General features: G+C 31.8%; 1 protein-coding gene across 1 annotated transcript; it reads left to right on the top strand.

Moving 5' to 3' along the window:
* Nucleotides 1-381: 381 nt before the first annotated feature.
* On the top strand, nt 382-996 carry LOC18051837 (protein DMP7). Its single transcript, XM_006446643.1, has one exon. The coding sequence runs from the start codon at nt 382-384 to the stop codon at nt 994-996; it is 615 nt and encodes a 204-aa protein (XP_006446706.1).
* Nucleotides 997-13,906: the final 12,910 nt, after the last annotated feature.

Raw genomic sequence — 13,906 nt, 5'->3', positions numbered from 1 at the left:
GATCTCAAATGAGCTGCTAACCTTTTAACCAATAATAAAACATCACCGCTGAGAAGTAGGATTTAAGTTAAAAACAAAGCAATAATTTTGTCTCTCACTCACTCATTCAATGTCAGCAAACTCAAAACCTCCCAACAAATGAAACTTCCCCTAATTAAAGTAAATTAACCAAAATTAATACCACTCCACAGAAGTTGCTAAAATAAACTCCTCTCTCATTTATAAAAGGTAATCTTCACTAAATGCACTTGCCAACAAAATTAATAAATTAAATTAAAAACACCCCAATTATTTAAACTCTTGGCTAAGAGTTTTCAGTTTCTTTCTTGCATGAAAGTAGCTCCTTCACAATCACCAAGACTTAGAAAAAGAATCAGAGTGATGGATGTTAGAACAAATCTCCGGCAACAACAGCAGCTGCCTCTCTTGGAAAATGCACCAAAAGCACAAAAAACACCAGCACAAAAGGCAATAAGAAAAACATTCAAAGGCACAGCACATTTGGCCAGGCTTCTCCCCACAGGTTCTGTCCTCACGTTCCAAATTCTTTCTCCAATTTTAACTCATCAAGGCCGTTGTCCCACACACGCAAGCCGGGTCATCACTCTAGGCCTCTTGGCTCTCTGCGGCGTATCATGTTTCATTCTGCGTTTAACCGATAGCTTTAGAGATGAAAGGGGCAAGGTTAGGTATGGACTAGCTACATTCAGAGGCTTGTGGGTTATTGACACATCACTGAAACTTGCACCAGAGGAAAAAGCTCAATATCAGCTTAAGTTTATTGATCTTTTTCATGCATTTGCTTCCATATTGGTTTTTGCCACGATTGCTTTGTTTGATAAAAATGTTGTAAATTGCTTTTTTCCAACACCCTCAGAGGAAACCAAGGAACTCCTAATTCGAGTGCCTATTGGGATTGGCATCGCGTGCAGCATTTTGTTTGTGCTATTCCCTAGCAAGCGCCATGGCATTGGCTGCCCTCTCTCTAAGCATTAATATTTTTCATCTTGTGTTACAATATAGTGTTGGTACTGAGAAGCTCCATCTTGCAAGTTAAATTATTTCAAGGGTTGTATAATCAGAGCATTGTATAGCTAGTATTTTTGTCGAATATTAAATTGATGATCAGGGGTTGTTTCTCTGCAGTGCTTTGAAGCAAATTGTGAAACAAACCCAAAATTCAGTTCTGAATCAACATTTTTTCTGAAAACGAAAAGCACTACACATATGACGCCTAACTAGTGGTTTCCCAAAGAAAAGGTATCAGCATGCTATGGTCCTCAAATTTTCAGAATTGTTATGATGACTGATGAGGACCTCCACAATATGCAAACCATCTAAGAACTGATGTAACGACTCAAAAAATGAACACGAAATCTACGCCATTACAAAGTTTTGATGGGCTCTCTCAGTTTTCGGCACAGATTAGGAAAATTTGATCCATGCGTGCCAAAAGGAAAACATCAGGAATCTCATGATGGGGATCAAGAAAACGGACAATCCCTTACCGAAAACTCACAAAGACGAGCAAACAAAAGGCCGTGAACTAAAAAAAGAAAAAATAAATAACGCTAAGGAAAAAAAAAAAAAATTGACAAAGCTAGTACTCCCCTTCTGTTCTGTCCTCACATTCCAACTTGTGTCTCCAATTTTCACTTATCGAGGTCAATTTGACAAGGCTATTAACAAGTTTTTCACCCTAGGCCTTTAATTTGGTAATATGTGTTGTGATGTATTTTGTTCTGTGTTTCACTGATGGATTCAAAGCGCAAAGTTCTATAGTGATTTGGTACTTCCAAAAGATTGTGGGTCGTTGAAGCCTTGAAGGAGCTAAGATACTTTCAGCAGAGGGGCTGAGGCAGCTAAGTATCGGCTAAAGTGGATTTATTTTTTGCATGGATTCGCAAACACGTTTCTTTTTGCTGCTGTTGTCGCATACTTGCATTGTATGATCAAATCATCATCAAGTGCTTCATTTCAGAGCCTTCTGGCATCTGCAAAGGGGGACCTAAATGCAGAACCATTGGGAATTGGTTCTTCTCTCTCTAAAACTTAGTATTAATATTTTATCTGGGAAACGTTCCCATTCATGTTTCAGTTTCTTGCACATTCCTGAAAGGCCGTACTTCCCGAAACAGTGAAATCACAAATTAAATGACATTCATTTGAGAAGAATATTATATTCAAAGCTCGAATAATTTTCATATGTCAAGATTTGCTTTACATTCCACCGAGATATATATGTAGCTTGTAAGCTTTGCCGTTGACTGAGTCTAAATAGAAATTATGCATTTTTGCTTGTTCATTTAGCTTTTTAGACAAGACAAAAGGATCAACAGAAATGCAACTTATTTATTCCTATTTGTAACATTTTGAAATTAATGTCAAGAGTGGCGATTCTTGAAGCATATCAATTAACATTCTCCTTCGGAAAAATTTTCGCAGGAACCGACAGTCATTTTCCAACTTGCATATATGGAACAATTAATCTTTTCAATCTTTTCGGAAATAATGAAATACAGAAATCATAGAAATCTCAACGTTTAAGTCCTTATTTGAATGTCAATATTATATGTTACTAATCTTTTAAATGATAAATATAAATTACGTATTACTCAATTTTATCATTTAATTGATAAATGTCATACTAGATGAGACTTAAATATTGAGATCTCTAACATTATTTATCTTGTCGATTTTTTAAATCAATTTTGTGAGCAAGAAGTCTAATCTAGTGTGGAAATTATTCTTATCTTAATGATTAAAAAAATATTTAATACTTTTAGAGTCACTATTCAAGCATTTAACAAATATTCTAAGGTCAATCAAAAACCAAAAAACAATTAAAAAAAATCAAACCGTAATAAATTGAACTGAATCCAATTACCTAAAAAAAATTGAAAAAAAAACATTGGTCTGACCTTTAGGCTATTGGTAAATTAGGCCTAGAAAAATAAATTTTTTTATTTAATAAAATCAGCAGAAGACAAGATTTTTTTTTTAAAATTATGTATACATGTATAAGATTAGAACAATACTTTAGATTTTCGATGAAAATTGAAAGAATTATTGCAATCTTTCCACCATCATCGTTTGGATTTGCAAACTATGGTTCCAACCTTCTTTGTTATCCTTAATTGTCTCTCTCATATGTGTGGACGCATAGAGAATCTTAATTGCACGTAGGAGATGAAGATCCTAAAACATTCTCTTTTCCTTTTGTAGAGAAAAATCTCTAGTCTAAAAAGAAAAAAGTCTACTATAATTTCTTCTCCTTTGCATAAGCACTTATTAGAGTCAGAATTTGATTAGGAATTAAGCTAGCAGAGGGACTGCAAACCATAACCTTCCTAACTCCAACTTCATAGTTAATGTCTAGTCATCTCATGACATATCAAAACTATTAAATTAACCCATGTTATTCCAATGAAAGCCCGATGTTGCACTCTAATGAACCATATAATAAATAAAAACTTAATTAATTAAAACTCCTTTTAATAAATATTAAGTCCAATCTTAGACCTTTGATGCTCGTAATTAAAGCTATGCCCATGATAAGTGTCATGTCTCTATCATTACATACTTATCCTAAGTTAGAATTTGTTCTAATGATCACTTTTTATAATATATAATTTCATTCAGTAAATAATTTATTAAATAAACTGCAATTAAGTACTACTCCAAGCTATCAAGTTTTTGACTGTTTATATGAATCTCAATTCATAATAATTCAAAAGACATAATACATGAATGCAGTGCTATGTTTGGAAGATATGATTTGATTATATTAAGTTTTTAGAATTAGACTGTATTAGATTAGATTGGATTAAACTAAATTAGGTATAGTGTTGTCTTTTGTTTGGTGCAATGTTAGACAGGACTATAACAATATTCTCCAATATTTAGAAGTTTACAAGTTTGGATAAGTAACAATAATAATAACTAGTACAGAAAGTGAAATGAATTGTGCTTAAATTTTACAATAACTTTCGAAAAAAGTTTTGCCTCATACAAATGACATTAATTTTTCTTTTGAAAAAAGCCAGTTATATAAGTTTTGCCTTATATAATATTTTATATCTCAATATTTAACCACTTGACATAAATATTATTTATGCTTTATAACATTACCAAAAAAAAATATAAACCCAATCAAACTATAGAGCAACAATTTGATCTAAATAAGATACAATTTATCATATAATATATTTATATGATAAACAATCAATTATAACGTATTTGATACATTATGCATGTTTATCATTAAGCCGCTATCTAACATGTGATTAAATACTTACAAAAAGATGGTGGGTACCATTTATAACCAATAGTTTACAGTCAACTACAGAAAAAAAGAAGAAGATATAATTCATATGATTGGTTACAAAAAAAAAAAAAAAATTGTCATCATCAGCTTTGTAGACTCACCAACACCACATATGATTAGTCTTTTGTGCAAAATGATCCCAAAATACTACCATTATTAATCATCATACCCACCTAGTGTAAGTTCTTCATAAACTCCTTTCTTTCTTCATCATTTTTGCAACGTCTTAAATATTTTGCTTGTTCTAATTGTTTCAATAACATCTTTTGCACCCTAACTCTTTGATGAAGAGAAGATCCATTCTTATCAACATAAGCAACGAGTTATGAATTGATACTTTCTTTTCATAACTTACCAATAAGATTATCCACACTTTCATTTGACTTTTCCAAATGTGTTGTAGTCGTCAAACTCTATTCAAAATAAAATTAAAGAATTTATTAAGCGTCTCTTCATAATACTTGAAGTAATTATTAATTATTTGATTTTTCTACAGAAACTACACTATCCATCTTTAACCTTCCATCACTATGAAATATTTCACATAATAACTCAAAAACTCTTCTATCCATCCTAAGTTGATTTGCACATTATGCATCTCCATTGCCAATTATATCATCTAGAGCTTAAAGATGAGTTTGAAGCCTAGCAAAAGTGTGATTCTTGAGCACATATTTTTCATGAAAGCTTGCTATTATATGGAGTAAGATAACAACATTCATAATACAAACATCCAATTTTTGCTTACGAAACTCATTTGCAAGTAAGAGTAACACATTTTGTCTTTCGTCCATATTTATTCATCAAAAGGTCTATAATTATATAATTAAATATGAAATAAAGAAAATAAAGCAGTAGATTGTACAAATTAAATAAATAAATAAGTTAGAAAAATGATATAAAAAAGTTCTAACATAATCAAACAAATTTATGGCCATGAGAAGAAAAAGATCCACCAATAGAACTAGACACAACATATATTGCTAATACAAAAATTAGAATAAGGTTACTCCCAAGTTGGAAAAGGCAAGCAAAATAAATGAGTTTTGGCGAAGCACATTCACTTATCATAGAAAAAAGCTGTGTTTTCAGTTCCTGCAACCAAAGCACCCAAAAAAAAAAGAAGAAAAATATAGTAATCTTAAGATCTAGAATAGAAGCGCCAATTTAATTAGAAGATGAAGAGCAAAGCAAAACATAAATCGAAACTTAAAATTTCTAACATGTTGCTTATGGGAGAGTTAAGTCAAAGCATATATGAATTTTTGAGTTAAGATTTGTTTTTGTTTTAGTGAGATAAGAGAGGACTGAGATTTCACTAGCTATTCTTATTACTTGTAAACCCATGTAAAAGAAAAGGATTGATAATCCCAAGATTTTCGGATTAAAAATTAGCTTATTTTCTTAATCCAAGCAACCAAAATGGCTCTAGATAAGATTAAAATTGTTAGTCTTGAAATTTTTTCTTATCCAGGTTTTATCCCAAACGTAATTCAAGTTCATTACCCACTCAATATTAAGGTTGATTAAACTTATTAAAACTTGTGTGATTTGATGATCAATGATATTTGTTAAATTAGATTCTAATTCATAATAATTTCATTCAATATGTATATCTCATATGCATATTAATTATTCAACTTGAGGTCTTTACTCTAATAATTAAGATAAAACTACTCCCAATAAAAAAAAAGAAAAGTTACAGTCTTACATAATGAAATGTCAATTTTATTAATAATTATGAACAATTTTTTATTTATAGAGAACCTATGATTTATATCTTGTAATATTGATATCAGATACCTAATACATAAATCACATACTATGTCAATGAGGATTAATAATGTATGCTCAATGAGGATTAATAATGTATGCTCAAGTAAATAATGAATAGATAATTTTTTTATTAAATTTAGTAATTGTTATTGTATCACATGCTTTTAGGGGCATAGAATAATAATAAGGTCAATAAGAAGTCTAATTTAGTGTGGAAATTATTCTTCTTTAAATGATTTTAAAAAAAAAGAGAGTGTTAGATGTTCTTAGAGTCACTTGTTAGGTATTTAACATATATTCTAAGGTCAATTACAAACCGAAAAGAAAATTAAAAAAAAATAAAAAATTGTAACAACCCTAATAAAACCAATAACCTAACAAATATTTGGAAAAAAAAAACCATTGATCTGACCTTTAGGATCAAACAAGAACACTGATTTTTAAGTAGTAGGAAGATAAAAATAACGTTATTGTTCATGCAACAATATTACTATATCATACCAGAACGATGCACTATTCGTAAATAGCGCCATCGTTTCTATTTTCATAGTGTCTTCTTCACGTTCGAATAGTGTCTTCTTCACGTTCGTTGCCATCAATGGTGGGTAGGAAAAGAACAAATTTTTTCAATGATGTGAAGCTTAAAGTCTTGAGCAAAATATCCAATTGGCAACACAAGTTTTTCTCAAGTGGTGGTAAGGAGACTCTCATTAAGGCCGTAGCCCAAGCAATCCCAGCTTATGCTATGAGCGTTTTCAAGATTCCTATAGGATTATGCAATGACATTCAGCGAGCGGTGGCAAGATTCTGGTGGGGGTCCAAAGGAGACAAGAGGGGAATTCATTGGGAAAAATGGGAGAAAATAAGCCATGCCAAGATGAGAGGGGGGCTGGGTTTTAGAGATTTCTCAAGTTTCAATCAGGCACTAGTTGCAAAGCAGGGCTGGAGGCTAATACAGAATCCTGACAGCTTGGTAGCCAAGGTGCTAAAAGCAAAATATTACAAGCAAACAGATTTCCTCAAGGCAAAAATAGGCTCGAACCCTTCCTACATCTGGAGGAGTATTGTGTGGGGGAGACATGTGCTGCAAAAAGGGATTAGGTGGAGGATAGGAAATGGAGAAAAAATTCAGATTCATTCAAGCAACTGGATTCCTAGGCCCTCAACTTTCAAACCAATCCTGGTACAGTCCTTACCTACTGAATCTAGAGTCTCAGAGCTTCTTGATCAAAATCACCAATGGAATGAAACAATGATCAATCAAAACTTTGCAAAGGAAGATGCTGAAATCATAAGGAATATCCCTTTACCGAGAACTCCTCAAGAAGATATGGTGATATGGCATTATGATAAGAAAGGTATATACTCAGTAAAGAGTGGATATCAACTAGCTCTCAAAATTAAGTTCTCTGAATCTCCAGCTGGATCTACAGGAGCTCCACAGGGCTGGCAACATATTTGGAGGCTAAACTTACCGGAGAAAATTAAGATCTTTGTGTGGAAAGCTGCAAAGAACCTGCTGCCAACGGCAGAAAATCTGTGGAGAAGGAAAGTGCTGAAGGAACCGATATGCCATTTATGCAAAGCAGGTTGTGAAGATGTTTTCCATGCCTTGATGGAATGCAGAGTGGCTCGGAAAATCTGGAAATGTACTCACTTGGAGAATGAGGTGAAGAGTGTCATCAGAGAAGACATGCTTAGTGTCATGCTTGGGGCCATGAATAATTGGGCTAAGTCTGAGGTAGATTACGTGGCCATGATTTGGTGGGTTGCTTGGCATGCTAGAAACAAACTCCTTTTTCAAGGAAAAAAGTTAGATCCAATAGGGTCAGTGGCTACGGGCAAAGCAGTCTTGGAAGTGTATCAGGCACAACAGGTTAAAAAACGGGAGAGCCATGGAAATACAGTAGAGGGAAAGATGCAGATATGGACTCCACCACCAAACAACAAAGTGAAAGTCAATGTTGATGCAGCAGTCAAAGAAGATAAGAAGAGTGCAGGCTTGGGCGTGGTCATCAGAAATCATCGAGGGCAAGTGTTAGCAGCAGCAGTGAAAAGCATGAATTTCCAGGGGAACATAGCTATAGCAGAAGCTCATGCCGTCAAGTGGGGTATGGAGGTAGCCAAGGATCTTAGTCTGTCAAGTGTGATTATGGAGACCGACTGCAAAAATGTAGCTGACTTAGCAAATAAGAAAGTTAGCAATAGGACAGAGATTTGGTGGACTATGTCAGACATCCACAAGAGCACACAAGATTTCCAATTGATATCTTTCCAACATATTCCAAGAAAGTGTAATGATTTTGCCCATTTTTTAGCTAAAAGAGCTTTGTGTAGCTCAGAATCTGTTATCTGGAGAAACAATTTCCCAGCTGATGTGTTATGTATGGCTGAAAGTTTAGTTTATTGAAAGGTTTACTTTCTTTTCAAAAAAAAAAAAGAATAGCATTTTCTTTTAATCAAATCTCAGGCGACTGCTAAGATTTAGTTATGTGGAGTAAAGATGACCCCATTAATGAACAAAAATTTAGGTGTCGAAACTTAGAGAACATGGACAATTGGCCGACCTCGAAGGGCACTCGAATCCAAAATGATAACTTCGCTGCCCAACCAGCTGCCTTAGGCTGCTCTGCTCCACAAATTCAGATTATATTAGTAGAAAAATGAAACCAAACAAGACTTCCCTTTCCACTTCCAATTTTTTTTTTTAAAAACAAAACAAGACTCCTTTTCATATTTTTATTATTAAACTCAAAGTGGGCCCTTCTGGAAGAAACAGAAGTTACAGAACACCTCAGGTGCACACAATTCACATTCCCCACGAGAGCGCGTTTTAAACTATTGACTGGGATTTTCTTTTGAAAATAATTAATTAAAAAAAAATTTCCAATTCTATATTTATTTCTTAGAGTAAAGTTGTCAAAACCCAAAAAAAAAAAAATTGAAAATCAATAATACTGACGTATATGTCATAATCCCAAGTCAAAACAAAAATATTATTAATATTGACTGCTTTGAAATGGATATGCCACGACATTGTGAGAATATTTCTAATACAATTTTTTGAAATGTATAATCTAACAATTTTTTTAAGGAGAAACTTGTGATGCAACTGTACCGTACCATAATTATATTCAGCAGTTGAATGTATTAGTCCACTGACATCCAACGACTGGATGCAATTGTGGCACGGTACCACAGTTACACCGTAGCTGAACCCTTTTTTTTAAATGTATGATTATTTTTCTTTTTCATTATGTTTTCTTGCATTTTCCTATTGTACATATTATCACATGATCTCATGTAGGATCATAGATATAATCAAACTAGAGAATTGATTCTTAAAAAAAATTTCTCATATAATAAATCATCTAACTTTTATAATTGTTTTTTTTTTTAATTTAAAACAAGTCTTCATTTATAGTAATAAAATTAGATTGATAATTACTAAGACTGAGCCAAATATAAGATATCTCTCTTATATGATCATTAAATTGTTTAAAGTCATTCTACCTTTTAGTTAAGAGAGTTATTTAGTGAACAAACTTCATGCTAACAGTCAGTGCTCACTGTGTTAATTATTTAACCTTCTCATAAGGAGTCTTACATAAAATTATATTTTGTGATCAGTTTTACTTGTTTTGTTTATTCTTTTTCTAGATGGGATATTATTAAATAATCATTTTTTTTTATATATCGTTTTATCATTTAAAAATTCTGACAATTATTTTTTCCACTTAATATTTTAGTTTTTATCATTTCACCACAAAATTGTTAAAAGTAATAGAATATTTAACAGAATTTATGCTAAAAGATTATTTTACCCCTTGGACTATTTAAGTATGCAATAATGATTCTGCCCTCTAAAATGTAAAAGAAAAAAATTCTAAAACCAAAGATTTTGAAAATTAAAATTTTGAAAATAATATTATATTAAGAAACTAACATTGTCTTAATTGTTATTTAAAATATTTATGTCAATTTGATTAGTTACATGTCATTCACAATTATAAATTTAATAAACATAAAAAATAATTTAAGAATCTAATTTTATCTTAATTGCTTATTCTTTTAACATCTATACTTATATCAATTTGATAAATACATGCCAATTAGAGTATTTGATTTATTAATAGTAAATAATTGTACTTTTTATTGTAAAATTATCAATTTACCACTTACCTTATTGGGAAATTATCCATTTATTACATGACTTTTTTTTGTTTTGTATCAAATCGCCACTACTGCTTAAAATTATAAAATTAAAATACTTAAATATCTCTATGATGTCATTATTTTTAAATTGACTTAATGATTTGGTGGTCTAATTAAAAAATTTAAACATGAAGTAGAAAGAAGTAAGGGAAATTATTAGGCATACACTTTGAGGAGTGGGAATCCTAAGAGTGTGAGTGGGAGTATGTCGTTTACTTATTGGATTGAAAGTATGGAATGAAGATCAGAATCCAATTTATGTGTTTATTTTATCTTGCATTGGGAGTAAATAGTTTCAAATTATAATTTTACCCTTATTTAAAGAATTGTAGTTTTTAATTACAAAGTTCATAAAGAATATATTTGATGAATAAACATTTATTTTATAGTTAATAAAAAATATATTTGGTGAATAAATTTTCTTTTATAATATTTGTAAATTTATGATAATTATTAATATTCTTAATTATGTACATCACATTTTTTTATTAATTTTAATTACGCAAATTAAAAATTATTGATAAGGGTAACATAAATAAAACATTTCTACTATTAACATTGTACAAAATTAATATTTCCTTAGAATAAACTATTTATTATTATTAATTATTAATATTAAATAAATATAATACTATTATTTTAAAATAAATATAATAATATTATATTTTCAAATAAAGATAGTATATAGTAATATTATTAATTATCCATTAATATAATAATATTATTTTAAAGTAATTTTAACTTAGAATCAATGCAAATTATTATTTAGTTAAATATAAAATAATATTTAAATAAATATAATAATATTTATTTTATTAAATTTAATTAATTATTATTTAATAAAATGAGAGTAAAAAAGAAAGAGGTGGGAGTGGATTCCCACTCCCACTCCCCACTCCAAAAATGGGTGGGGGCCTATGGAGTGGGAATCTCAATTCTTTTTAGGGATGACAACCAAACCCGGACCCGGACTGAACCCGAAAAATCCGGTCCGGGTTCAACCTGCACCGGAATAATTTTTATCCGGAATCCAAATCAGTTTTTGAGAACCCGCATATTTTCGGGTCCGGATCCGATTTTAGGTGAACCCGCAAATCCGGAACCTGGACTCGGATATTATTTATTTTAATATTAATTTTTATTCGCAAATCCGTAAATATAAATAGAAAAATTTAAAAAAAACAAAAGTGAACCCTAGATCTCTCAATCTCTCTCGTTCCTCTCTCAAAATCTCGATTACTCGATCTCTCACTCTCTTCAACTGAACTCTACTGTAAATCTGTAATTTCTCCTCTCAAACTCTCAAGTCTCATCCGTTCCTCTCTCACCCATGAGCCGTGACTCGTTCCTCAGTCCTCAGTCCTCACTTAATCTCTCTCACTCTCTCTTCAACTCTCCTGTAATCTCTTCTTCAGATCAGATCAGATCCTTCGCGGTGTGGCCTGTCATCACCTTCACGGTGAGGCTTTGTTCGTTTCACCACTCATTAGCATCACTTGTCTCATCTCTCACTCTGTCGCGGCCAGCAAAAGGGGTTGAAATCCACCTTAATCGGGGCTGTGTTCTGTGTTCATCAGCATATACTTCAGCTGCCGCTGTGAATATTTGTGAGTCTCGGCTTTTCTCTTTACAATTTATGCTCTATTACACTTTGATTTTCCCTCTTTGCAATTTTCGTGCTGTTATGCTTAAAAGGGTATAAAAGGGCAGCATGATTGAACTCGTGATCTCTGATTTTCTTTTCAATATGCACATGGTCAGGATTTTTTATTTATATATATTATTATTATTATTATTATTTGCTTCTATATTTTGAGGAGGATTCCTGCTTCTTTGAAGTTAAACTATCTTTTATTATTTAAACAAATAAAAGGAAAAAAAACTAGTAATAATATCAGTGAAAAGTTTGGCAGTAGCTTTTTTGGCTTCACTTTCACGTGATTTTAAACAAGACTGTAAAAATGCCGAAGGGTCAAGGTCAATAGTCAAAACTCAGAAAGTACTCCGGCATCCCAGTGCAAGTTAGTTGCAGCTGGTAGTGCAGAAGGAGATTTGATATCTCCTTTGCCGTCGCCATTACTTTGCTTATGATATATATTTTTTTTATAAAATCATTATCACTTCCTTTTTTATTATAATTATTAGTTGTTGGGTTAATTCCGTCCTGCCCCCAAATGTCTCAACATATTTCACTGCACACCCAAATGTTTTAACAATGCTCAATCCACACCCAAATCCGTTAATTTGACCATTTATCCTAACTGTCAAAGGGTAAATTTGGAAGTTCATGCTCTAAATATTATTTGATAATGATAAATTAAATTTATTTGATAAATTAATTGATGGGATTATTATTAATTACTTTTAATTAAGAATTTTTAATGTAAATATTAATTATTGGATTAACATTTTATCTCATTTAATTCTTTTCTAATTCAAGATAAGGGGTATTTCAGACATTTCATTAACTTTCAAATAGTTCCGTTAAAAATAACGGTCAAAGTAACGGAATTGGGTGCGCGGTGGACAATGTCGAAACTTTTGGGTGCTTAGTGGAAAATGTTGAAAGATTTGGGGGTTCGGTGGAAATAACCCTTAGTTGTTCGAATTTAATGCTTGTAACTTGCAATCATATTGGCGCACTGTGCTTTTCTGGTTCTTGATTGATTTTCGTCTCCTTTCTGCTGGAATCTTTTGCTTGTTTCTCTAAAAGCTCTTTTTCTTTTGCTAATATATTTTCAGGGAGTGAGATATATATATGCACATAGAAGGGTAGTTGTCTAATGAACCCAATTTGAAGTGGATGATTCAGAGTTGGACGAAAGTTGATGAGTAAGCAACAGTCAAATGAAGTGGATGATTCAGAGTTTAGTCTTTAGCCTAGTGGCTGGAAATTTGAGCTTTAAATTGTAGAATTATGTTATAGATTTGTATTTGTGGATGTTTATTACTTTAAAACTTTGAATTTTAGATTCTATATTGTGTTGTATTTGTTTTAGAACCTGGATGTGTTAGATGTTCTATTTTTTTGCCCTTTGTCCAGTAAATTTTGTTGAACCAAAGTTAAACAATTTGGTTCTGGTAGTCTAGTTCTGGATGTGTTATATGTTCTGTTTTTTTGCCCTTTATCCAGCAAATTTTGTTGAACCAATTCTAGGAAGAATACTGTAATGTATTTTTTCATGTAATACATCAAAACATCAAAACATCCCCTGTTAAATTCAGCAATCCAGTCTCTCAAAAAAAAAAAAAAAAAGCAATCCGGGTTCAAAACCTGGATTTTTCTGGGTTGAACCCGGACCGGACGCGGATTAAAAAAATTCGGGTTCAATGAGGGTCCGGTTATGAGAATTTTTTGTCCAGGTCCGGATCCGGAACAGCTAAATCCGGACCTAGACCTGGAAATTGCCATCCCTGATCCTTTCTTAAAATGTGCAAGTAAACATTAGAGTGAGAGGAATCCACACTCATCACTCCCACTCCAGAAAATAAACACAACAAAATTTATCCTGTATTTAAAAATATTATAAAAGTTATATTTTGTTCGATTTTTCATTTCAATAATTGTCGTTGATAATTTAATAGAAT

Source organism: Citrus clementina, unplaced genomic scaffold, assembly GCF_000493195.1.
Source record: "Citrus clementina cultivar Clemenules unplaced genomic scaffold, Citrus_clementina_v1.0 scaffold_2, whole genome shotgun sequence".
NCBI classification, from domain to species: domain Eukaryota; kingdom Viridiplantae; phylum Streptophyta; class Magnoliopsida; order Sapindales; family Rutaceae; genus Citrus; species Citrus x clementina.
The sequence above is the reverse complement of the archived record's forward strand: the minus strand, read 5'-3'. Positions and strand labels throughout refer to the sequence as shown.

Coding starts and splice junctions, on each gene's coding strand:
- LOC18051837 (XM_006446643.1), top strand. CDS start 382: ATGGATGTTAGAACAAATCTCCGGCAACAACAGCAGCTGCCTCTCTTG.